Genomic DNA, 27,670 nt, shown 5'->3' on the forward strand with positions numbered 1-27,670 from the left:
AAAGCCAAACATCATGGCTTCCCCTGAGCCCAAATGTAGCAGCAAGAGGTCATTAGCCTCTGATTATGTTCTGTTATGCTGACATGGGCTCTTAATTTCGTGCCTGAAGTAGAACTGGAGCAATGCTCATGCAGTCACGCTTAGTGTCACACTAACCAAAAATATGTAAACATATCTTGTGATCCCAGGTAAAGCACCATGTTTTATATATTTTTGTAAAATACAAGGCAGGACAGCACTAAAAGCACGCATGGGTTTTGGTGGGGTGGAAGCAGGTAGCTTGTTGAATGGGACGGGACTCAATATATGCATTTAAAACTCCTATCAGATTTGGGATCCAGGTTTCCACTGTGAAAAACACTGGCTTCAGTGCAGCTTTGATGATGTCCATGGCAGGCCGTGCCATATGGCATAGTGCTGAGCCTAATGTGGTCGGTGAACTCAAACAGCCTTGCAGACAAACCTAGAAATAGGTCTGCCACATACAAAGCCTACCCTGTCTTTTTTTTTTTGTTGCACGCTGTATGCCAACAGAAGTTCAGACATGAAGTTGGGATTAAAATACTCCTGGGACAGACACTTTAAAAAAAAAGAGGCTAGTTTTCTTGTCACATTTATTCCCCAAAGGTGTCGAATTGTAGAAGCCTGTCTCCCTCCTGTAAGGCAATACAGCTTGCGGCACTGCAGAGCTGGAGGACTCTCTGCCACGTGCACCAGCACCCATGCTGTCACCTCCGTTGCCGCTTGCACAATCCCGTGTGGTACACAAACACATCTTCCTCTGCATCTTTCATTTGGTGGCATGAAATAGTTTGATAAAGGACCAATGGAAGGCCAAGTCTGATCTCCATCATTTTACTAAACAGCCCACATTGCAAGCTGCTACCAGCTGTACTGTTCAGGTTGCAGCTTTTCTTTACGCTCTGGCGAGAAGCCCAGCAGGCCAGTGCCGAAGATAACTTCACCCCAGCCAGATGGACTTTTGTTAACACAGGATGGAGAAGCACCTCAGCGCACAGGCCTGAGAGAGTTGAGCTGCTAATCTTATGTTTACCTCAGAGCAAGAGGTTTCAATTAGTCACTGTACTGGCAAAATGGAAATAAAATTGAATACAAGCATTCTGAGATGAAAAGGTTTGTATGTACTGTAGGTATGGTATTGTTCACAACAATTGTCATTGCTGAGTAAGTCTTAAGGTTATTCTGCTCCACAGCTGGTCCCTGTGAATTCACAGATTTTTTAATGATGACATAGAGTAGTTTGGTGAAAATAATTGCACTGATTTATTGATTGAATGAAGAGTTAAACATGTACAGAAAAAGGGAAGTTGCACTGAAGAAGGAACATAAAATTCTGACAGTTTGATTGATCCTGATTGGAAATACTGTGCCCTATTACTGTCAGGACAGCGTGCAAAGGAAAATCACTCTCTTCTTCCAGATTTCCAGGATGGTCTGGCGAACAACCAACCTTCCACCCAAAAACTTATTCAACCCATAAAACCACTTCTCTGTAATTCTGAGCATCTCTTTATCCTTAAGCATAGTATCCATACTTCAAACAATATCTTGGAACATCATGAATGGCACATGTACAAAATTATAGAATTTAAAAGTAATTCTGAATTACAAAAAAAAGAGCCACTCTTCTCCAGATGGAGAACTGACCACATTTTAAACTACATTACAATCTTGCATTCAGATAAAGGAAAGAATCATATAACAAAGCTATGGACACAAAGCTTTTTTTTTATTAACAGATACTCTTTTTATTTTAAGACAACTTCAAGGAGCCAAGTAAATAGTAAAAATTACTGCATACACTAAAATCAATTAAGACTTTTTTCGATTCACCATTTATTTGCCCAGCTTCCTATAGGACTTATCTGGCATTTTCTTGTTTTGCTCACAGATGCACGTAATATTTAAGTACTAAAACTTTAACCATAAGAAGTATCTAATTCCAGAATTGATCAAGAACTTCTTTAGTAAACCATTCACTGGAATAATAAACCTGTTGAGTATCAAGTAGCTCGTTCCTCAAAAGTACAATGATAAGAAATGGTCCTTACTGTAATGAACAGTCATACATTCTTGTTTCTATTGATTCTAGAATAAGAATTCATACCAGATATTTGCTAATGAGAAGCAAATAAATTATTAATTATCACTATTATTACCACATTTACACTGCCATGTTTTTTTTTTTTTCAAACACAAATAGTGTATTTTATTGCTCCCAAAGTCATATGTGACTATTAAAAAGTCATGATTGATGTCTTTGGTTGGTCACTCCGAAGGTGGGTTGGTATCAAGATACTTTCAGCAGTCTTCATAAAGGATTTCATCTACTTGGACATCATTTTCTGCCACAGGCACTGATTCACAAATCTGTTCCCTAAAAGCCAAGGCAATCGTGTAAGGCTTTCCACTGGGATGTTTCATGCATCTTTCAAGATAGGTATCATAATAACCTTTCCCTCTTCCCAATCTGTTGCCTTTTTTGTCAAATCCAAGGCCAGGCATGAAGATAAGGTCAAGACCCCCTGTAGAAAAATGAAATAAACATTAGCGGATGCACTGTGGATTTCCTGATGGCTTGACTACGTCCACCTAACTTCAGACATTTGCAAAAACGCAAGCTTTGTGTTTTGCAAAATGCTTCCCTCTCTTTGATCAGATGAAAAATATTTCGAATACTAAACCTGCAAATTTACATTTTCATCTTATCAATTGCATACTAGATCAGCCACAAAATAATTAGACCTTGAAAAGCTAGAAGGAAAAAAACCTACCTTACAACAAATTTATTTTATCACTTTAACCCCACACTTCCACATATTGATGATTATGACTCTAAATTGAGGCAGAGATTGAATTCAGGGAAATTAAATACAGGAGGAACCAGAAATCAAATGAACTTCAACATCAGACACAAAAGTAGGAAAGGAAAAAAGAATGAAAAGAAGATGTGTAAGAGAGAGAATCTTCTTGACACAACTGTAAGATGTCATGAACCTTCACTCAACCTTCCCAAACCAAAGAACCTTGAATACAATATATTATGAAAGTGAGTATTTGCCCTCTTACACCAAGATCAAGATTGGAGGCTAATCTCTTCATGATGTCAGGTTCTTCTTCTCCCAAAGGACTTCCTGTGCCTCCAGCAACTTTCGTTGTTGCTCCAGCAGCACACACAGGCTTTCTGCTTGCTGGGCCTTCTGGAGAGATGTACAGGTTCCCCAAGACTCTTCTGAGATTGCACTTGATTGGGACCCAAAATTAGTTAAAAAATTGAAACAAGCTGCATAAGCTTGTTTCTGGACAAAGCAGACCTGACCATTTGGTGAAACCCTGACAAAAGACCCTACCAACCAGCTCCTGATAAAAAGGCAAGGTCAGCCAACCCAAGCCCTTCTCCTTGCTTTGTTCATGCTCTGTGAATGCATGTGCAATGGCATCGCACTGGGTAGCCAGCTGCGATTTACACTTGGCTGCCCACTTGTCTCAGCATTGATTTACATTGCTGCCAGGTAGGCAGGTACACCGAGCAACGGCCAGGCGTGGAGGCAGCCAGTGTGCAGATTCCCGCTACTTATGCAAGGTTTGTTAATTTAGTGTGGGAAGTCTTGCAAGGACATCCTCTGAACAAATGAGCTTGGCTGGCCTGGTGCTGACCGCTGGACCCAGGAACATCCCACTCAGTAGTTTCACAATGCACAGGAAGTCTTTCATTTCTTGCTGCTGTAGCAGACAGACACCTAAGGAGAGAAGGGCAGGAACAGTAGTGGAAAGCCAGTGCAGACTGAAACACAGCTGACACGTCTGGAAAGAAAGCAAATACTGTGTCTCAATCCACTGCTTCTTCTTTCTTACAGGAACGGTACTTAGCCTTGAGCAGCATTTCTATAACCAACTTCTGTTCCTTCACCAGGGCTAGGATGTGTCAGGTATTTTTCTGCTTTTCTTATGTCCAAACCTACTCTCTCCTGCCATTTGGGATTGAGCTGCTCTCACTACATCTAGCTGAGGAATAATGCCCAGAATTCAAGAAGATGTGTGGAAGCATGTACTGGAAAAGCCAGAGCTAAGTAGTTTTTCACTTTCCAGGGAATCCCTTCTGAGATCACCTATCAACTCCGAACTCAGCCTGGAAGAGCATGTTAAAAGTTCACGTAAGACTAACTCATTTGCACACCCTTCCCAGGCTCCTGGAGATTTCCTTCCACTGTTCATTGTTCAGAGAAGAGCCACTGATGTGAACACCCATCCATTATGACCTGATGGCTTAATTAGAACATAGGTATAAAATATGCAAGGCAACGCAGTGTGAGATGCTTAGAGAAGACCAGTTTGCAAATCTGGCATCATAGTTAAGAAGCGCGGTTTTTTTAAAGAGGTCAGAGGAGTAAGAGGAGGGAATTAGCCAAAGGGCAGACCACAGAACATTATTGTTTGAAATAAAAGGAAGTTTGATCATTTTAGCACGCTGCAGTCAACTTTGACTCATAGGACAGACAAATGTCAAATGGTAAACAAAGAGGAAAAGAGGAACAAGGGCAGAAGTATGGTCTCACCTGAAAAGAGACGGCATTTTTATGGTATCACCATGTACACCGTGTTGGACGTACCATGCCATATCTCCTCAGTGTGCAAGTAATAATACGTATTTGCCAATGGTAAGGCCTATGGATTAGGACCTAGAAACCAGCTGATCTTCTTCTCCCCGTTTATATGGTCAGTAGTAGAGTCTGCAGGCCAAATCCTCCCCAAGTTCCTCTTGTGCTCACCGCTTATCCTCTCCTTTGCCTCACATTGGCTTTGCATAGGTATTCAGGTGGCCCAGAAACCACTATGCACCTAACGCTAACAAAGCACAGAAAGAAACACACTGCCTTACACATTTTTTCAGCTGTTTTCCCTCTGTGTGACTCTCATGGCAAAAAGCAGGCAACATTTGCAGTTGCTACTGTTGGCAGGTAAGAATGCCCACAAAGGGCACATCTGCAGAGTGAAAAGGTGCCATTTCTCCTTACATCTGTATTACAGACAGGAAGAAGACAAGTCAGGGGAAACACTAAGGAAAGAGGGAATTGGCAGAACAGTGCAGGGAAGAAATACATTTTCTGTGTAGTTTAACTGATAGCACAGGGCACACTTGACTGAATTTAGATGTATTAAAGCATTATGTTTTCTTCTGGGTACTCTGGAGAAACAGTCTGTTTTAATGAGTCAGCTCCTCTATAATCATGGATTTTTTATTCTGAATAACTCAAACCAGCTTGTGCAAATCTCAATATGAAAAATGATGCTGCAAATACTGCAATAGTTACCCTTCTATTTTTCTTCTACTAGAGCACTGCAACACCAAATGCCTTTGCTCTGACTCACAATACGCTGTCTGATATCCATGCAACTCACACTGCACAAAAATTAAGTAAAATGCCAAGCAAGACTTTCAGTAGTAAAATGACACATCTACCCTGCAAAGAGCCCGAAGGCAGTTCAAGCAGTATTAGCCCCAAGTCCTATCCTGGGAGCTAGAATGAATGGCAGAGAGCTGCATGAAGAAAATCCCCGCCACATAACTTGGGGAGCAACAAAACCTCTTGTGGTGCCTGTGGCAGCGTGGGGAAGAGCTGTCACAGGATGAGAGGTGACACACAGATGAGACCAAGATTGCAGACACAGATGAGACCAAGATTGCAGACACATAAGATTACTATCAGCAGTGAGCGTACATCAACAGGATGGCAGGTGAGGGTAAGAACATCTTACCCCTCTTGGCATGGGGCCCTCATGCTCCCAGCCCCTTCCAGCCCTGCAGGACCACTGGTTGCCACTCAGGAGGCCCTGCAGGCTTGCTCCATTCTCACATCCTACTCCCCTTGCTCCCACAGACCGCTGTGTGAAATGGCATCCTTGTCCCTGAGAAGACAGAGCAAGTACTTGGGCATCAAACACCCCACATCAGTTTTTAGTGCCTCGTAAAACACACTAAGAGAGGTCTCACGTTTGCCACCTGCTTCTATCCCTCTCCTTGTAATGTCCACTGTCCCTCAAGTTAACTGGTGGTTCTTGGATGCCCGAGGGTCCTGCGACCACACGCCAGGAGCCCAGGAAAGCACACCCACAGTCAAGAGGCTTTCGCTACAGGTAATCTGTGCTTCTGGAATACTCGGCACGTGGCCTGCAAATCGCTAAAGGCTGAAAACTCTGTCTCAAGTAACAACACATTGCTCCAGCTTCTATGTTGAGAATATCAATGCTTCTTATACACTTTAATTAAGTTACTGGGTATCCCAGTAACGTTGGCAATTATGATGACAGTAACCACATACTTGCTGTATCTATGGCATAAGCTCTTGTGGACACAGGTCCTTCAACTGCCTAGCACCATGCGTGAAATAACACACCCTGGCTTATCTGTCAACGTGGGCACACAGCCACGCTGACACAGCCACACAGGTTTCATTTATACCGCTAAATACAGCGGGGCCAGAAAACAAATTGATAAATAGGCTCACAGGCGGTCAATACTGTTCAACTGTCAGCACACTGTCTGGCACTGCCAGTCTAAGTGACACTGACGCCTGCTCCAGGAGACAGGATTCCCATGGGCAGTAAAGAAAGAAGAGCACAGGCCTGCCTCCTTCCACCCTGTGCAGTCCTCCTACACCAACAAAACTGGTTTTGCTCCTCCAGACACAGACACAGGCTTTCTTGACACGTTCCGGAATATGCAACACAAATCCTCAGACTGATGCTACAAAAATAGTGCTGTGATGGTCTGCCATAAGGCCTCTTATTATTACAGATACTATGAAATGGGGAAAAGACAAAAAAAAAAAACAACAGTATTGTCTTAGGGCCACAGAGGCATCACATGAGACCAAAAAAGGAGACAGGCCCAGACCTGTCTAGGGTGGACAGGATTAGTCGGTGCCACTTAGCCCTGTGTTATTTAGCAGCGTAGATACAGTCATAGCTTCAGACCCTGCCACGTGGGTGTACAGGCACACTCTGCACTGACTTGCATACATCTCTGTAGACATACCTGATGTCACAGAGAAGTGAAATGACTTGCCCAGGGACTCAGGAAACGTGTGGCAAAACTACATGCAAAAGGCAGGTGTGCAAGCTGCGCGTCCCCTGATTTAACCACCAGACCAAAATATCAGCATCCCCTCTCTGCTCTTTTAAATAGGAATACTCGGTTTTGCTTCCTCTTGGCAGCTGTGGTGAATCTCCGCAGTTTGGCAGTGCATTTCTCATTATCCTCCATGATAATATCAGGTTTGATTTGTTCCCCAGGGAAGGATTTTCTCCTTGCACCTCATTACTTCTCTTTTCCTTAATCCGATGTTCCTATTTGAAATGTCAGACAGCATTTTCAGAAGTGTCCTTGACAATGGTTAATTATAGAAGAGTCCATCAAACTGCACAGGTACAGCTCATGGAAAGACTGCTGGGGACTTGTCCTGCCCTGAGAAGGAGAAGCCAGCACGGCCCCTCTCCTCCCAGGTTTGAAGGGGCTCCATCAGCTCACTGCCACCCGCCATGTGGGGTCATTCATCTCCCCCTGCACAGCCAGATGGTCCTAACAGAAGATGAAACTGAAATACTCTGTCATCCCACCCTCTCATCCCTGGCTGTCACTTGCTTTGTGGACACAGCAAAGTGCCTGGGACTCATCAAAGTGGGAGCTAGGACTCTTTTGATCCTTGCCTCCGAAGCACTTGCACAAGGATGAGGCTGGGGCCAGTCTGCGGCAGCTCCTGCATCCCTTTAAAGAACGGCAACGTGCTCATAAAAATCATGCTCGCAGCACAGACGCCTTCTGCGCTCAAGCCTACAAGAGGTCAACAGCAATCAGCTCTGTGTGCCGCTGCTGCTGCTCTGCACAGCAGCAGCTGTGCAGTTTGAGCTTCTCCCTGAAGCACTGAAGTTTGTGCACCATTTACTCCATCCCCACAAGGATGGTTTGATCCTTCCAGCCCGGTACCTTGGGCAAGGATGAGCTTTTCAGATATTGGTTTTTTTCCACTCGCAGCTTGCTCCGTGGTGTTAGCTGGGGATTCCCTCTGCTTTGCTCGGATGTAAATGGCTACATAAGGTGCAGGAGCAGCAGACTCAGGACAAGAAAAGCTTTCTGTTTCAAGGAAAGGTGTGTTTATGGTGTTATGCATGCCATAAACAACGTCAGATCAGTCTATGCACAACCTCTGGAGCTGACAAATATCTGAAAGCTTTTCATTTACAAGAAATGAAAGCTTACTTTGGTCCTTTTCTGATCTAACAAGGACCACAATGGAGAAAAAAAAACAAATCCTTTGGCAGGAAAACCTTACTTTTCCGAATGAAAAGGGTGCAGTAACCATCTGCTGCCTCTGTATCTGCTACACTGGCACAGAAGAAAAAATTAACTCAATCACTTGATCCTAACATTTTAAGTATCAGTCTTGGTGACATGCAGCATATGAGCCAATGAGTTGGAATAACTCAGAAAGTTCTAATTAATGACAAAGTAGCTACTGTCACTTTAATTACTGTCAGCATCAGCATGGTTAGGCCCCTGGGGTAGGTGTTAGTGTCTCAACATAAACTCTACAGGGCACAGATCATCATCTTGTTCTCTATTTAGACAGCACCCAGCACTGTGGTCTGGGTTAATCACCAGGCCTTGGGGGAAACAACTCCACAGAAGTATTTCAATTCTGCTGCAGCAAAACAAATCCCTTCCCCTTTATGACTGGTGCTAAGGCTTCTCCCTAGAATGCCCCGGGTGTCCCTCGCACCACTACTGAGGCTGCTAACAGCTTGGTATTTCCTTCCAAATAAAAGTTTTCTGCCCTTCGGAAAAAATTTCCCTTGGCCATGTAAACCTCATGAAGTTCTACAAGGCCAAGTGCAAAGTTCTGCACATGGGTGGGGGGAACCCAAAGCACAAATTCAGGCTGGGCAGAGAATGCACTGAAAGCAGCCCTGAGGAGAAGGACTTGAGGATGTTGGTTGACAAGAAGCTCAACATGAGCTGGTAATGTGCGCTTGCAGCCCAGAAAGCCAACCGCGTCCTGGGCTGCATCAAAAGCAGTGTGGCCAGCAGGTCGAGGGAGGGGATTCTCCCCCTCTGCTCTGCTCTGGAGAGACCCCACCTCCAGTACTGCGTCCAGCTCTGGAGCCCCCAACATAAGAAGGACGTGGACCAGTTGGAGAGAGTGTGGAGGAGGCCACAAAGATGATCAGAGGGCGGGAGCACCTCTCCTGTGAGGCCAGGCTGAGAGATCTGGGGCTGTTCAGCCTGGAGAAGAGAAGGCTCCAGGGAGACCTTATAGTGGCCTTTCAGTACCTCAAGGGGGCTTATAGGAAAGACGGGGAGAAACTTCTTAACAGGGCCTGTTGTGACAGGACAAGGGGTAATGGTTTCAAAACAGAGGGAGGTAGATTTAGATTAGATATTAGGAAAAAATGTTTTACAATGATGGTGGTGGAGCACTGGAACAGGTTGCCCAGAGAGGTGGTGGATGCCCCATCCCTGGAAACATTCAAGGCCAGGTTGGATGAGGCTCTGAGAAACCTGATCTAGTTGGAGATGTCCCTGCTCCTTGCAAGGGGGCTGGACTAGACGACCTTTAAAGGTCCCTTCCAACCCTAATGATTCTATGATTCTAAGAAAGCTGGAGAGGGACCTTTGTCAAGGGCATGTAGTCATAGGGCAAAGGGCAATGGCTTTAAACTGCAAGAGGGCAGATTTAGATTAGATATAAGGACAAAATTCTTTACCGTGAGGGCGGTGAGGAATTGGAAGAGGTTGCCCAGTGAAGCTGTAGATGCCCCATCCTTGGAAACATTTAAGGCCAGGTTGGATGGGGCTTTGAGTGATCTGGTCTAGCGGAAGGTGTCCTTGCCCCCAGCCCGCCTGCAGGGGGGTTGGAACTAGGTGATGTTTAAGATCCCTTTGAACTCAAACCATTCCATGATGCAACCTTTGCCATGGTTTCCCTGCTATTACATACTTGCCTTGCTATAAGGTCAAAAAGGGAAATACCAGATCTGTTCATTAGAGGCCTAATCCATACCCTAGTGAGGTGTGTGGTTCCTGGGACAGCTGGGATTGCTTCCAGAGGGAACCAGCCCATTATCCCAAGTAAGCCCTGGAGAAGCCAGATACTGTCATATCCCAAATCAAATGAGCAAGGAGGCAAAACCATTACCCTTTGCTGCAACCGATAAGCATTTGAAAAAGTCATTCATCCAAAACCAATGACACTGACTTCTTCCAGTAACACAGAGGATCGCAGACACAAAGTTATGTTGCTTAACTTGGCCCCAGCCAGTCTGCTAAAATGTAAATGCAATCCCATATACAGAAAGGAAACTCTTCTCTGATAATTCCTATTTGCTCACATAATACAGCCTCTGAAAATCAGCATCAGAAGCTCAGCACGAATCCTCATCTCCTTGTCAAACTAAGTAACAACACGAAGGATGAGACCCTCAGTTCCTGTAAATCAGCATTGCCACACTGACTCCCCTCCGCACCAGCCTTGGGAACTATACGAAAAATATCCCGAGTTACTGCCATGAGTTTGTGAAAAATCAATTCTTTTCTCTTGTAGATATTTGTTGTTTGTTGTTCATAAACAGCTCTCCTCTAGTGCTCACTCTGTAGTCTCCTTATGATTCCAAACAGTTGCCTAACAGGACTAAAAGTTGTGTTTTCCATTAGAATGAAAAACCAGCTCATTTTAAACTGTACTCAGTAGCTTTTCTTCCAGATGTTTCCCCTGTGTGAACACCTCTAATTGCGCAGTACCACGTCACTTCAGCAGGACTCACTGTTTTGTAACTACTCATAGACATCTCTTGCTTTAGAAGAACGAGAGAGGTGCTCACTTTTTACCCAGCAGGCACGAGCCAGCCACAGGAATCAAAAATCAAAGTATCGCATCCAAGTCCCACAGGCTCCGTCCATGGTCTCCTGCTATGGGACACACCGTGAGGCCCTCAAGGCTAACGCTCACCTCATCTAGGGAGAAATGCTTTTAACACCAGGGGCAATCACCTGTTTTATGTTCATTCCTATTTGTATTAAGGAATTGCAGGCACTAGGAAGGTTTTGTGTCCTTTTGTCTTCTAAAAAACTTTTTACCCACATCCATGCACACTCATAACTCACCGATCTACCTTTTACATATACAGAGATGCCAAGCAGACGATCTCCTCTGCAATTCATGCACCCCAGGTAATTGCTCCACTAGCATGACTGAGACAGCTCTTGTTATTACTTCAATAAAATATTTTGCAGAAAATAGAACCATCAGCAGAATCTACAAACAAGCACTGAGCAACTCAGCGTTTATCTGTCTACTCATCCATGTCAGTGCTTTGTGTCAGCATGAAACATTGGTCTCCACAGTTTACACTTGCCCTTCTGAACTACAGCGTAATAAAATATTTATACTTCTCCCTGAGAAGCTACGTGATAGCCATCAGTCATACAGGTTTAAAACAATGGAGTGGCAGCCACTCTCCTGCTATTAAACCCTAAAAATACACTAATAAAGCCGTTTGATCAGCTCCTGTGCTACTCAGCTGCGATCAAGCAAACATCCTCCTATTTTGAATTCATTTAAAACAAAATCTTATCAGTTTAGGGCCAATGCATTTGAAAGCTAAAGCACACTGCACAGCATGAGGTGTAGTACGCCAGCCCTGCACAAACCAACCTATCCTACTCCACAAAAAATATCCTTTCAGATTTTACCAGGAAGGGTACTGTATAAGGCTAAGACTTGTGTTCAAATTCTAGCTGGTTTCACAATGTAGGAAGACTGCACGAGGCTATAACGATCACACTCATTTCCCCCGAGGTTTAACTTACAGTCAGCTGAGGTCTAGTATCTCATTTTCAGAATGTGCCAAATGTCTACCTAAAAGAAAATTTGAACTAGTACTTTTCTATTTCACTATTATTCATCAAGTCTGCGTAAGCCCCATAAATAAACCACAATCACTCAAGGCCACCTACAAAAATGTCTGGGTTTGCAAATTCAGAGTAAAGGAAATATTTGCTTAGAAACGCTTTAGTTATCAGTCTGTGAAAAATGACTTATCTGCTCCTGATATTCAGACGTGTGAGCAGAGTTAAAACAGTCTGGCTGGGAAAACATGGGCAACGAAAAACGTTTGGTTCAAAGGCTTGAACCTGGGTTCTCCTGTGATTTTAAACCACCAAAATACTCTGAAACAAGATGTACCAAGGAGCAATTCCAAAGAGAGGACAAGTGGCATGAGAGCCACTTTACAGCACATCAACACATCTTGTTAAATCAGCAAATGCTGACTGCAAATCTGCTCCGTTAGAGAAACTCACAAGGCATCGGTGCTTGAGCTGTTTATGTCGGGATTGTCATAGCACTGCTGCAGCCTAAAATACAAGGATCTTTGCATATCTTTATGTGTTTTTATATGAAATACTTTAAGATATTATCAGCTACACTTCCCATAGTGTTAATCTGAGCATGTATTTAGATATCTACACTTGATACAAGTGCATGTGCAGTACTTCGTTTCTTCACTCTTGGTTCTCTTTTGCATGCTCTGTCAGGATATTTTAAAATCAAAATATGACAGAAGTGAATCATTTGGGGATTTTTTTCAATACATCATGAATCACTATCAATATTTCCAACGCCCTTTGACTCACTCAGAAAATCAGCCTATCATAAAACACACAGAAGTGCTTGTGAAATATAAACGGTTAAGACATCAACTTCTTTGTCAGTGCATAAACCAGACTCCGGTAGGGCTGAGAGGAACATCAGGCATGCTTACTGGCAGGGTTTATTGAACATGTAGAGTCAGCTGGTTTGGAGGTGATGGCACCTTCACTGTTCCTGTCAAACGTGTCAACATGCCAACAGCTGTGAAATCCTGCTTCTTCCATCACAAGATTTTCTTCTATCTTTTTAAGCTTGCACAGCTTTAAAAAACCAAACATCCCAGGATGGGATCCTCCACCTCCCTCACTCTAATCCCTTATTTTTTGGAGACATTAAGACTTTTTATCCTCTGTGTGTGACTAGTATGCCTGGATGAAATTTAATTATAGGCAAACATCCGAAATTATCCCAATCCTCCATAGTAAATCTACGGAATACTGACACCTGCCGGCAAAGGGCTTCATGTCACTCCTGGACAGTAACCTGCAGCCCAAGTACACCCGATAGCCAGCACAAGCAAGAACTGAGTCCAGTTATAATGCCAAACATAGAATCACAGAATCATAGAATGGTTTGGGTTGGAAGGCTGCAAGGAGCAGGGACATCTCCAACCAGATCAGGTTGCTCAGAGCCCCGTCCAACCTGGCCTTGGATGTTTCCAGGGATGGGGCATCCACCACCTCTCTGGGCAACCTGTTCCACTGCTCTACAACCCTCATGGGAATTAATTTCTTCCTTATATCGAGTCTGAATCTACCTCCCTCTATTTTAAAATCATTACCCCTCACCCTAAAACAACAGGCCCTGCTAAAGAGTTTCTCCCCATTTTTCCTATCAGCCCCCTTTAGGTACTGGAAGGCTATTGCATGATCTCCCCAGAGCCTTCTCTTCTCCAGGCTCAACAGCCCCAAATCTCTCAGCTTGTCTTCACAGGAGAGGTGCTCCAGCCCTCTGATCATCTTTGGACTCCCTCCAACAGATCCATGTCCTTCTTATGTCGGGGACTCCAGAACTGGACACAGTACTCCAGGTGGGGTCTCACCAGAGCAGAGTAGAGGGGGAGAATCCCCTCCCTCGACCTGCTGGCCACACTGCTTTTGATGCAGCCCAGGACGCGGTTGGCTTTCTGGGCTACAAGCACACATTACCAGCTCATGTTGAGCTTTTTGTCAACCAACATCCCCAAGTCCTTCTCCTCAGGGCTGCTCTCAATCCGTTCTCCATCCAGCCTGTATTTGTGCTTTGGGTTGCCCCAACCCATGTGCAGGACCTTGCACTTGGCCTGGTTGAACTTCATGAGGTTTGCACAGCCCCACCTCTCCAGCCTGCCAAGGTCCCTCTGGATGGTGAGACATGAAGACCAAGAGCTACCCTTACACTATGAAACAGCAACATGAGTCTCCTGCTCCTGAAAGCCAGTGGCTCTCAGCCAGGTCCAAGGAATTTCCCACTGTACAGGGGAAATGACAGTGTATTTTGAATATCAGCAAAGACAGCAGGGATTAAGTGTGCCAGGAACACAAATCTTCTGTAGCTGGAAAAGTGCTAACCTGATTTCATTGCCCACAAACCTGGCAGAAAACCAATCCCAGGAAAAAGAAATAAAAAAAAAAAGTAGTAATTTTCTGTAAGATTCATGAGCTGAATCTGCTCAGCAGTGAGTACGGGAGATGGCACCAGGGTTGGGAGGATGAGGGGAGCACAGAGCTGGAAGCAAGAAAAAGGCAGCAGGACTGTCCCTTCTGACACCAGCTGGCTGCTAGCAGGGCTCGGCTGTCTCACCAAACCACATCTTCAACCCACATTATCCTACACAGGTGGTCAGCAGGAAAAATCTTCCTCTCATGTTCTCCAGAATGTCCACATCATGTGCACAAAGGCACTGAGACAAGTTTGGTGGCAGCTCTTCCTTTCCACAAATGAAGATAAAGGGAGACGAACATGTCTGTCCGGAATAGCTACCACAGCCAGAGATACTCGCGTGTTTGTGTCTCCCCTGCAGGAGTTTGTTGTACAGACTCATGCCACACTCCAGAAAAGAACCTAACCCCTGATTTACTTTTAAGAGACTCCTGTCTCTAGGAAACAGTATGAAAAAAAATGACAATGCCTGTTCACGCTTGCTGGAGCAAAATTAGCCCTTTTGAAACAAGATGCTCAAGTCACTTGCAGTGAATTTAAAGCCCTTGCCTGTGTTGCTTTCACTTCTCTTTAAACTTTAATTGATTACAGAAGAAGTAATCTTTTTAGTTGTTTTGCTGAGTGCAAGGAGAACGTTTTCTGCAAGAAGGCAAACACAGATGTGACACTTAAGATGATTACAAGGAAAAGCACTCTTTTAAAGCCTTAATGAACGTTATGAAAGCAAAAAGCCGTAGTGTTCCAGAGCTCTCAGCCCTCCAGGTTCACTGCAGCATAGCCTGGCAGAGGTAGTATTAAAATTAAACCACACAGTGTTCATGGTTTGGTCTGCAACAAGGAAATTCAGGACATAAGGACAACAAAGGGCATTACAAAGTGATGCTGCCAAAACACATTAACTTTTGCATTTCAGAGCATTTCTTCAAAAGCCTTCCAAAGAAAGAGACTCTCTGTAATCATGCCATACCTGTTTCTGAACAGAAGCACTGGGAGAAGCTCAGCTAAAGGTGTCTGCATTCACCTAGCAAGTTGCGTGCTGATTGTTATTAAGCTGTTTCAGAGCTGTCGAAGCTGGTGCAGACATCAAGGGGAAGGGCAGACACCAGCTGCAGCAGGGAGCAATCCCAGTGCTGGGGATGGAGTCCCACGTCTTGCAACTGAAGGCTGGGATGCAGAAAAACCCTGAGGGAAACAGTTGCTAACACAGCTGAATCCAACACCTGAAATATTTCATTTCCAAGCAAGTATTTTCATAGCTCTACCTGTTACGGAACATGCTACACAAATAACGTACAATTATTTTATGGATCTTTAATATTGGAACAGGCATTTTTGTAACGACATGTCATTGTGGGATACTTGTGCGGAAACCAGTGAGCTGATTCGAAAGCAGTGCTATGGTACATACAGAAAAAAACTTCTGCAGTGCCATTACATATATTTCACAGTATTTCTTTACCTGGGTATAAAATGTTTTCTCAGGCATCTTTTCTCTGAAATAACATCAGAGAAATTGCAAAGGTTGAAAGATCAATGGCTGGAACACCACAAGAAGCTTCTATATGAGAATAAGAAAACAGACAAAATTTGACAGAAAAAAATTTGCAATTGAAATAATACAGGTGTAACTGAACAATGAATAATAAAAGTAAATCAAACATCCTTGTTTACTTATCATAGAAGAATGAGGTATCCCTTGAACTGAAAGCAGCAAATTTAAAATGAATACAAGAAACATAATATTTCACACAGTGGAGGAATGTATTATTATTAACACAATAAGGAACATAATATTTCACATTACAACTAACTAACCAGTACAACTCACAGCTGTCAGAAGGCAGCGGAGCCAAGGGTTCAGTAGAAATAAAATGAGATGCTTAGAGGAACGCGCCAAATGCCCCCAGGTAAAGAAAAAACAGAACCTGTTTGTAAGGGGATAAGCTGGGGACTGCAGCTGCAGAGGTAGGAAGAAATTCCAGTTATTGCTACATAGCTACAAGTTGTGAGCTCTCCTGAATCTTGTAAAACACATGATGCTGGATTGTATGGCCAGTGCTCTGATCCTGCACTGAGTGAGGGGAAGCATCCTCTCTCCACAAGAAGACTCATCACCAGAATGGTAATGCCTCACTTGCACTGAATTTCTTCTCTTTATGCATATCAAAATACTATGGCTCATTGTCTCCAAGCAGAAGTTCATTCCAAACTTTAAATCATTTCATTAAAAATAAATTACATTAAGAGCTAAGCCTTGATTTTCAATTTTGTTTCGTGCCATGCTCTCAGGTTTTCTTTTTTATGACCACTGTAAAAAGATTTTAAATTATAATCTATCCCTTGACATATTTTGTACTGTAAGTTTTAACCAAGTCTCCCAGAGGAAAAGAAAATCTAATAGTATCCTCAATCACTGTAAAATCTTGTTTGGGGTAATTTTTTTTTGTTTTTTTCCTAAGCAGTAATAATTAACAATTCTGCTTTTCACACACTCGTATTTCATTTATTCCAGATACATTCCAATCTGCATACATCTCATTTAAATATTCACAGTTACCCCTGAGCATTATTTACTACACGTCTTTTTCAGAATGATTAGCATCATTTTGTATGGTCCCACCATGCCTTCACGCACAGCTATACAGCACTTAATAGAGCTGAAGTAGCCTATTAGACCTTCCTGTGCTTCAAGACATAGCATTTGCCTCTCACACTGTTTTTTATTTCTAGAGTCTAATGTCCCTCATATTTCAATATCCTCCCATTTCTGGTGCATCTTTTGGGGGGTGAGGGGAGGCCCAATCCATTATCTTTTTTTTTACATCCCATTCTATTTTGCAGCCGTAAGTTAAACCTATTCCTCTTAAGACTGTATTGCCACCACTTCAGTCACACTTCTAAAGAACTGTGCTAAAATTTGGGATAACTAAGAATACTGATGGCATGACAAGGCCATCAGTCCTGGCAGCCAATGCAGCCTCTTTGAATGTATGAATAAATAGCAGGAGTTTAAAGACAGATGAAAAAGAGCTTCTGCAGACTAAAATGTTTCTGCAGGGCAGATCTCAATGGCAAAGTTTAAAACAGGGCTAACAGTCATTCAGGAATAATTTCAAACTACTTGAGGTTGTGTGGAACTGTAGTCTGGAGGTAGCCAGCATTTTGCTCGCAGGAGGGTCACACCTCCCAGCACAAATAGCCCTCATAAAGCCACGTGGGTAAGCTGTCCCTGTCTGTTTCTAGTACAAGCAAGTGATGGTAATATATACAGCAGCAACTTTCAAAGTGTTCTGGAAGTTATTAAGGGGAGAAAGATGTAACTACCCAAACCAGCATCCAAAAAGTCAGCATCCAAAGAGTTATGTGAAAACGAAGCAGCAAGAAGTTTCTGCTAGACATACGTTAGTATATCCTCACTTTGTTTGAAATGCGCATCTTGCCTTATTATTAATAATAAATATACTGTCATTTAAAGCACAGATTATTTAGTTAACATTTCACTAATTATCTTGAAGGTACAACACAAATCCTGTGATTGATAGGCCACCAAAGTTTCCAGTACTGAAAATGTTAGAAGTCTCCAAACTCAATTACAAAATACAAGTCCATTCTTAATACATTCATTTCTGGGAGCAAAACCACATTGTGCTTTAGTAGAGTAGTAGCAGATTATTCATCACTTCCCATTATCTGTAAGATGCTCTGTTTTCAAGTGCTGCTATTTTTCAGCCTGGGTATTTATGCCAAACTAGGGCGGGGGGGTTATGCTTCTTTTATTCCAGGCAAAGTGGTCACTGGTTTCTAAGAACAAAGCTATCAACAAACAACGATGAGGAAAGCTCTGTTGCTCCATGTGTTGAGGCAAGAACTTGAAACCTTGCTAGCAGACCCTCTGTGTCAACGATGAGGCTTTAGGCCTGTTCAAATCCATTTGAGCTGGGCTTATACAACGTTGTAAATGTTCGAAAACCCGCCACTGGCACAGGCTTAGGAAAGACACGTCAGGGTGAGCGCTGGGCCTCTCTGAAGATGCCACCCTCTCCATAACGCTGCTGGGGTCACAGCAGCATGGGTGCACCCATGTCTCTCTCAGAGCCAGTGCCAGTCTACAGAGGATGTTCCCTCCATCCAGGCCACCCATTCCCACCCCACACACATTGCACTGGTACGGCCACACGATAAACTGGATCCACTCATCTGGGTTAAAACAATCCCCGCCAAAACACAGTCGAGAGAGGAGGAAAATATCCTTCATCCAGACCAGCAAGCTGATCTAGTGTACCACAGAGAGGCAGGAATATGGTGAAAACATGAGGAGGGAAAACTCCTTAAGACAGTATTGCTGCAAAGACAGAGCACAGCGAGCTGCAGGCTCAGCCTCTACTGCTGGCCCCACTCCCAAATGCGAGAATCCGAAGGACTTTCATTTCTGTGGTTGCTCCTACTCTCGCTGACTGGGGCAAGACTGGGAACTGAAACATGGAAGGAAATGAGGACTGAAGTGTCACTAAGTTTTTTTTTTGGCACACCACTCATTTACGCAACCCCTCATCACCAGCTTCCTACCAGCCCTTCAGTTGCACCAGTCCAAATCTGTGTGGTGGCCCTGTCTGCGAGAAGAAGAGCCTTTTACTGGTGCTGGGTTACTTCTAACCAAGACTGGTTTCCCAGTATAGCTCCCATCTGTGCTGGCACAGGAGAGGAGGGGTGGGGACAAAGAGGAGGAAAGAGTGCAGCAACTTATTTAATCCGGCACTGCCCAAAAGAAACAATCACGAAACCATGGCTTTTGTAACATTTAGTACAAAAAGTTCTATTGAACAGAAAAAGAGTTTTTCTAAGCCAATGAAAAAGAGAAAGAAGCCAGCACAGTGGGGAAGGAAATGAGTAAATTGAAACAGGGAATCTCCTATGTCTGGAAGCAGACAAGTGAAAGAAGACACAGCACAAGATCTCCTCCATTTTGGAGGGGCAAGCTATTTATGTTGGCCCAGCTGCCCCTGAAACTACAGGCTAGGACTGAGAGCAGGAGGAAGTGGGGAAAATGGTGAAAAAGGCCAGAGAAGGACACTTGGAGGGGGAGATTCAGATAGGCTGGGCAAAGAGCAGAAGGATGGAAAGTGGCATTATGGTGGCAGAGAAATTAAAGCTTGGAAAACAAGGTCTAGTCCAAGGATTAGACAAGTTTGGGATTATCATTTATTCTACGATAAATGCTAATTTTGGAGGGAACAGAGAAGAAACTGTAATGTTTGGAAAAACAAGCAGAGGAATCTTGGGTGTACTTGAGGCAGCTCCTCTGCACACCTCAGGCTGGAACCAGGACCCGGAGCCCCTGCTGCTTCTCAATCAGAAAATATCAGTTAATATCTTTAAGTTATTGAACTCTGTAGTGATGAAGAGCCCATACAGAAATGAAGACCTCTGTCTCCATAACAAGGTTTAAATAATGCACAGTAAAAAAAAAAACGCCTGCAGCTCTGCCTCAGAGAGAAAGCAGATGACTGAGCACATGCTTGTTAGCGGCATTCATTAACAGCAAGCAGCGTTCATCTTCTGCATCTTTGAAAGAGCCCAGATCACTGCAGCTGGGTTCATCTTTGAATGAGCCTAGACCCAGTGGGCCAGGACTAAGTCATAACGTACTTAAAGATCGAGGCAGATTTTCCACAGATAAAGAGGCTGAATTAAGTTTGTACACATAATCCCATTTCTTGCATTTCTTATGAAAGCACCTCACAATCCATTAGAATAAGCAGATTCAGGGCCATAATTTCTAATAACTCTTCATTTTTCAGTCAAAGAAAAATATCTAGGCCAAAGCCCCCTCTCCCCATCACCCAGGTGAATATTTTAAAAGTTGTATATAATTTATTGTATATCTTCAACTACTAGTCAGTAGTTCAGCTCAGATATGAACATTTAAGCATAATATTTGCTCAGGTCCAAGATTTCCAGCTGAGATCCCTCAGTCCAAAGTTGGCCACTTGCCTCCCTTCAAAGAAGCCACCTCCAAGAAAATTATCATATGGAGGTACTCAACCCAGTCTTTTTTTCTTGAGTCCCAGTAAGAATAATCTCTTTTTCAGAGGAATAACTTAGCTTTTCACTCATAGTTCTCAGAGCAGGTTAAGTAATAATAAATAACATTAGAAATGAGGAAACTCGTGTCCAGCCTGCTGAATCACACCGCCTCCCTTAACCATATTGAAATTAGAGCTGCTGGGGAAGTGTCCTTTAAATTTCTGTAGGAGTTGTGATAAAAAGCAAACAGGGAGCATGGTTTTGTCTGATTTACTCCTTCCAAATTTGTGCAAGCTATCTACAGTCTTGTAAAGAATTACTACAACCCACCTGAATTTTAGAATCATAGAATCATAGAATGGTTAGGGTTCGAAGGGACCTTCAAAGGTCATCTAGTCCAACCCCCCTGCAAGGAGCAGGGACATCTCCAACCAGATCAGGTTGCTCAGAGCCTCATCCAGCCTGGCCTTGAACGTTTCCAGAGATGGGGCCTCCACCACCTTTCTGGGCAACCTGTTCCAGTGTTCTATAACTCGCATCGTAAAAATTTTTTTCCTAATTTCTAGTCTAAATCAACCCCCCTCTATTTTAAAACCATTACCTCTCGTCCTATCGCAACAGGCCCTACTAAACAGCCTTTCCCCATCTTTCTTGTAGGCCCCCTTGAGGTACTGGAAGACCGCTATCAGGTCTCCCCGGAGCCTCCTCTTCTCCAGGCTGATATACTTTTCATGAAAAGTATATCACCTTGGGCAAAACTCAATACTGGTGCACCTTTATACTTCTGATGGGCAAGGATACAAATGGGAAATGGTACCTATTAAGAAAATGTACCACTGGCTTGCTCCAGAAGTTGTCTAAATCTTTCAGCAGCCACAGCTGGAAGTGAACCAAGTCATGCACCTACACACACCCCTACTTCAAGCAAAATATCTGAACTTCTTCCACCTTTGTTCTTTCTGTTACTGTGTTTATTTATCCTAAGGAAAGCAACTTTTCATATGGCAATTATTGTCACCCATGCATAGTAGAGAAGATGACAGACTTTCTACTCCCAAAACTGCAGTGATCTTTGTTTATGCCAACAATGTATAACGTGGTGTACTGCCAAGATTAAATAAACCCTGATCCAACAGAAAAAGGACTGTCACCAAAAGGAGGGCTTCATGTCTATTCAACACTGCCTCTGAGTGCTACCAAAGACTGGTAAACTCTATGCAAAAATTATACCTACTCTTATATTGGAGCTATTCTTCACAGTAATCATGCCTGAAATTTTAAGGACAGTGTGAATTTAAGCTTTTTGTCATGCAAAATGAATACACTCAGAAATGACATGACTTATTTATGTACCTGCAGGGTATTTCTTGGAAATTACATAGCAACTTATGCTAGCAATGAGGACATTACTAATATGTTCACCATGTTATCTCCTTATAACAATGTAAATGCCTCAGATCACCACAGTATTTGATAACATCACAGAGATAAATGCTTCATCCATGCATAATGCCAACAATGGAGGATGGATGTAGTAGCAAGGGCAATTTGCATTCCTGCAAATGTACCAAAGTTCAAAAAATGTAATAACTGACACAAAAAAGATAGCAAAAGGAATTTAAAGACACATTGAGATGCAGTGTGCATTTTTGTGGGGACAAATTGGTTACAAACAGACTAAAATCAAGCTTCAGGCAGAATAAGTCTGACATGGACATACACCAGTTTTTACAACTCCTGGTTGTAGCTCTCTTGGCATCTCTCTGTAGACTGCAGTAGCTCTTTTGGCGTTGCTGTCTGCCCATAAACACACCTTGGTGCAGCGGACAAAACAGCAGCTCCAGAACCAGCCAAGTACCAAAGCTTGCTCGTGCCTTCCCCCATCTTCACTGCCTGGCATCTGGGCCATCCCCAACTGGTACATCTCAGTGCACTCAACACCAAGTAGTCCTTGCTCCCATCATACCTAAAATTATTGTGTGTTTACTCTGTGATCTCTGCAATACACTTGTTAAATTCAAATAACAGCAGCTCATCATTAGTACAAAAGCCTGTCCCAAGTGCCTGAATTAAGCTCAGCCAACAGAACTCTGGACATTTTAAGGGTTCCCTTCAAAAGCCTCTAGATCCCACCAATATAGATAAATTTTTGAAAAAATAATTAGAAAACAAGTAACAGTGCTAAATATTAAATGTAAAGAAGAAGGTTGTATGAAGCAGTGAAATCTCTTGCTAGCTAAAATGAGGCCACAAAAAGGATTCTGAATTAGGAAAGAAGTTGAGATCTAAAATAAAAGAGAAACAAACACAGTGAAGTGTTCTGTGAAAGTACATTGGCATCCCAAAGCAAATATAAACCCAAGTTCAACCAAACAGAGTAATATAAATGTTATGTTCCTTTACCAAGAACTAAAAACCTGGTAAGTCTGTGAGGTGTGGAAGCTGTCTGCATGGTGAATTTCCATCTAGAGAAAATTTTCCCAGACTGAGGTTTCAAGCATGAGTTCAACACGGGTTTTCCATTAATAACCTTAAACATTTCTGCAGATGTTTCAGGATGATATCAATGTGTTTATAAAAAGAATGCAAATAATCAATGCAGACACAGCAAAAGTAAGTTTGTTTACAAGTTTGAAGAAGTTGGGGAATTTTAGGTAAAGAAAGAGAGGTTATTTTGGGACCAAAACACACATGCCACTAGCTAGATCTAAACGAACTTTCAACTTTTCAACCCAATGAAGAATCCAGTGTCTGAGATAGCATTGTAAGATCAAAATAAAAATGGGAGAGAATAATGATGGAAAAAACTGTGCAATATTCATCCAGGCCTATGAGAAAGTCCTTTTATTTTCAGCCTAAGGTCTCAGTCTGGAGAGCCGTTCTGCATGGGCAGGCTCCATATCAGCTCTGTGATAGATCAATGCAATACAATTTACAGGATCAAAGACTTCAGAAAATTCTCATGTCAGTCTACAGGCATCACCTGAAAAGTTCCCTACTAAAGTTCTCAGAGTGCATCCTGAAACTGTGAATCCCCTTGACTTTCAGTGGCAACCTAAGCCACTCCCAGGCTCTGTGTCCTTCATGAACCTCCATGTTACGCTTGCAAGGCTGCACTGAGGATGTCCATGACCCGGACCAGGGAGGTGATGCATCTGGAGGGCTGAGTTTCCTTCTGCTGGATCAACTGTGCAGTCTTGTTCCTACTCTGCTGGGCCATTACAGGGGTGGAACAAGGTAGAGAAAAACAGGCAAGAGAAAGGAGTATCTGTTTAAATTGACATAAGCACATCTACAACATAAAAACCTGAAGTGTAACATTTCATTTTACTCTTGTTATCAGATTATTTTCTGCTGTCCTCCAGGCTACTCCTGCTCAACAATCCCACAACGTAGGAAAAAAATACTCACCACCAGCAAGAGCCTCCTCTCTTGCACTGTCATCATCACTAGGCTGAAGAATATTCCAGGATGTCAAAGTAAGTGAAGAAATGTCTTCGGCTGATGATAACTTCAGCATGTCCATGTGATTGCTGTGAGGCTTGTAACGTGGGATGAAACACTCTTTGCCTTGTTTAAAAATGTCCTTAATGATTTCTTCTGTCTGGATTTCATCTGGCATGCTCAGAAAGATTGCAATTCTTTTGGATCCTTGGTACTTGGGATGGCCAGTCACCTACATGGGAAATGGATGTAATCAGTTGATGAAAAGTTTACAAAAAGATCAACTTACTTGAATTAAACACACAACTGGAGCAAAATATCTGTTGAAAAGGGCAGACATCCTCAAACGCCCAGCATCACTGGAGAAAGATACAGCAGGTCAGACTGCCAGCTTATGCAAGACATGAGGGTTTCGCCTTTCTTTTCTTCCATCGTTTTTACTGCATCTCTCATCCAGGCCTAGGTAGAATGAGAAGTGCGTCAATGATAACAAGTCAAATGAAAATTAGCATCAGAGCAGATGACTGCAGAGCACAAAGTCTTCCAAGACTAGGTCCCTCTTTCTTTTTTTAAGCTGAAACACATTCCCTACAGCAAGTTTAGATATATGACTTCAAACACCACCTGCTTCTAATAGGTGATCTTATTACTGCACATATTTCAGAGCTTGACGGAAAGATGGCCTTGCCATTTTTTGATTTTCATGAGATTCTTTGTGCTGGGCTTATAAAGGACTGAATATAGGAAGGAAAATAAAAAATGCTGATATGGTGAAAAAGTGCTAACAGATTCATACCTCACTATGTCTCTGCCTAATTCCAGATTTAATTCCACATCAAAATTTGAGAGGAGGTTTTTAAAAGTTTGTCTTCTCATTCTCTAGTACCTTACGTGTTTTGTTACTTACATTGGACAAAACAAATACAAATGTGTCCCTTCTCATATGATTTATTCTTATTCTACACACTTGCAAAAGTCTGTCAAAAATATCAGACAATTGAGAAACTGCGCTTATCTATGGAACAGAGAGCACAAAATCCTCTGCTCTGTGTTTGCATAACTGCAGGGTAACTTGCTCTTCTGAGCTTTAGCCTTTGCCCTGGCCCTGTTTTGAGAGATAAATGCCCCTATCCAAGTTGAGATACGGTTCTCACTCCTTTTTTTTTTCCATTTATTTCCAGCACAGCAGCTAAAAGCCCAAATGAAATATTCAGAAGATTGATATATTTTTGTAAGACAAAAAAAACCAACCAAACAAAAAAAAAAAACCAAAAAAAAACAAAACCCACAACACTCCAAACCAAATTATCGTAATGTGTTGCCTGGCCACAGAAACATCTTAACAACTCAAAACCACATTTTACTTCCTTTTGTAATTTGCCCAACCTTACATATGGATTTTTCCAACTAAGTGATTAAGCTCTTAAACAACAGAATTTCCATGGCAGCTTTTGCTTGAAAAAACAGACTATGTAGGCAAATTGCAAACTCCAGACAATGCCTGTGATTCATGGTGTTGAGGGCCTCCAGAGCTGAATCTTCTCATGGGTTTGGAGAAGAAACCGAGATGCAAAACTCTCCTCTTTCAAAGTGGTGCTGTGTGCTGAGGGTACCACAGAGGTCCAATCTGCTCCAATGTGTCCAAGAACACATTGATTATGCCATATAGACAAAAATGAGGTTGAAGATGTAAAACCACATGCTAGCAGGAAGACAATTTCAGATGTTTTCAGAACTGTGATGATGAAGCTGCTATGACTCGGAGCAGTTTCTGAGAAAAGTGACAAATTTCCACACGTAACAAATATTATCTGCCCTTTGTTCACGCAGTTGAAGGCTATATTTGCAGAATCAGAGCATGCAAACAGCATGACTTTAATCATGAACATAAACATTAAAAGAGAATAATCATCCATAAGCTAATTAAATACTAGTGGCTAGGTCAGCCTGTGAAGCAATTTCACCTTGAATTTAAAGACCCTTTTGAGATGAGATTTTGCGACTAAAAATATTGTTCAAGACTTATAAAAGAGCCTACTCACTTTTATTAGCTGCAAGCCCTGATATACGTTATAAAGCTATATTGTCAGCCTTATCTTGGTCCAAATATTTTCTCAGCATTTTCAAAACTTCATCATGTCTGCTCTATTACCCTCCCGTAAGGAAGCTGACTCTACGCAATGCCACCCTGGTCTCAAGCAAGCTCAGGATTTTCAATTTCTGTCAATTAAAATGGCAAGATGACACAAATTTGTGTGTCATATTTCTCGATGCCTTCTTTTAAGCAAAACAAAAGCTGTATCTTTTAGTGTGCTCTCACTTGCAGAAGTGAGTGCTCTGTTGCTGAGTTTATCAGCAGCAGCTAGACAAAGGCGGAGAGCTCCTGAAAATTTGGTACTCTGTGAGCTAGGTGCTTATCAAGTTGGCAGAGGACTGTGCATTTTTGGAAAGAACGCGTGTCAGTATCTTCTAAAAATTGAGAGATTTAAGTCTAGGATGTGTAATTAAGAAAACACATTCTCCTGAGAGTAGGTCATTGGATTTTTTTTTTTTTTTAAAAGCATTCACAATTTAAAAAAAGGTTACTTGAGTTCCAGTTAAACTTCCTATGACCTAAAGTTTTTGTGCTGCCATGTCCCACTCATGAAGTGGCTACACATTAGTATTAAGTGAGGTCTATAAAATGATTTGAGATGCTCTGGCAGGAAAATAACAATATAAATGTAGATCATGTAGAAGTACTCGCTGGCGCTGCGAAAAAAAAAAAAGAAGACTGTGCTCTACTACATGCAGTGACTGCAAAATAAAATTTTATTGTGTTTATTAAAATGATAAAATACATCTATATAACAATTTTGTAATCCAAATGCAAACAGGACATTTCAGAAGTACATGCCGGTATCGTGCTGTGTGAGGATACCAGTTAGGTAAACTCTGCTTGATAGCTTTTAAAGCAAAAAAAATTACATTAGAAATAAAACTGCATGAAGAAATACCACTGGAAGATACAGAAGGGAAACGACAGCCAGTTAAACAAGAGGCCAAACCGGGACAGTTGCTAAATTTTTGTATGTGTCGCTAGGAGCTGGCCATAAAGCTAGCCCGATGTGAAACATTTGAGCTAAACCCCCATGAACCCAGGAAAAACCCCGCTGTTTTGGGTTTATCAGAGTTTGCCTCCAGTTTCACAAACACCCCATGCTTTAACTTGACGGTCGCTGCACACACCAAAGCCGCCAGCTGCCGGGCCCGACATTACTTAGCAGCGGCGAGGGGGGAAAGCAGGGGCCGAGGCGGAGCTCGCTCCCCCGGCTCGGAGCACAGCCCCGGGAAGGCCAGGGGAGCGGCCGAGGAGCCGGCGGGTCCCCTGAGTCACCGCCTCGGTCCCCGGCGGGGGCCGGAAAGTCCCCGGACGGGCTTCCCCGCGCAGGGCCGGGCTGTGCCCGGCTCCGCGGCGCTCCCCCCGCCCCCGGGCCCGCTCTTCCTGGAAGCCGCCGTGGGGCGGCGGGGCCGCGGCCCGCACCCACCTTAGCACTCAGCAGGCGGGACTGGCGCTGCTTCTCCGCCGCGCTCAGCGCCCGCAGCCGCTGCCGCAGCTCCCCTCGCAGCGCCTGCTTAGCGGCCCGCAGCGCCGCCGCCATTTCCCCGCCCTCCCCCGGCCGCTCCATGCGCCGAATGAGCCGGGCCGCAGCCCCGGCCTCGCCCTCGGGGGCCCCGGGGGCGGTGGCGGCGCTACCGGGCAGGGCTCTCGGGGAGGGCCCGGTGTCGGTCGGCCGCGGGGTCGGTGCTGTGGGAGCTGGGTGGCCGCCACCCCCGCCCATGAGGGTGCTGGAGGG

The 27,670-nt window shown here is 43.4% G+C and overlaps 1 protein-coding gene across 1 annotated transcript; it reads right to left on the reverse strand.

The window, feature by feature from the left end:
* Positions 1-1,260: 1,260 nt before the first annotated feature.
* MTHFS (methenyltetrahydrofolate synthetase) lies at positions 1,261-27,589 on the reverse strand. The gene is made up of 3 exons (XM_086757695.1): positions 27,362-27,589; positions 23,802-24,066; positions 1,261-2,546 (listed from the first exon to the last, which is right to left on the reverse strand). The coding sequence occupies exons 1-3, from the start codon at positions 27,500-27,502 to the stop codon at positions 2,323-2,325; spliced, it is 630 nt and encodes a 209-aa protein (XP_086613821.1). The 5' UTR covers positions 27,503-27,589; the 3' UTR covers positions 1,261-2,322.
* Positions 27,590-27,670: the final 81 nt, after the last annotated feature.

This window comes from Chlamydotis macqueenii, chromosome 12 (genome assembly GCF_036417535.1).
Source record: "Chlamydotis macqueenii isolate bChlMac1 chromosome 12, bChlMac1.mat, whole genome shotgun sequence".
Lineage (NCBI taxonomy): Eukaryota > Metazoa > Chordata > Aves > Otidiformes > Otididae > Chlamydotis > Chlamydotis macqueenii.

Coding starts and splice junctions, on each gene's coding strand:
- MTHFS (XM_086757695.1), bottom strand. CDS start 27,502: ATGGAGCGGCCGGGGGAGGGCGGGGAAATGGCGGCGGCGCTGCGGGCC. Junction 24,067..27,361: donor CCCGCCTGCTGAGTGCTAAG/GTGGGTGCGGGC, acceptor TTTCCCATGTAG/GTGACTGGCCATCCCAAGTA. Junction 2,547..23,801: donor AGAGGAGGCTCTTGCTGGTG/GTGAGTATTTTT, acceptor ATTTTTCTACAG/GGGGTCTTGACCTTATCTTC.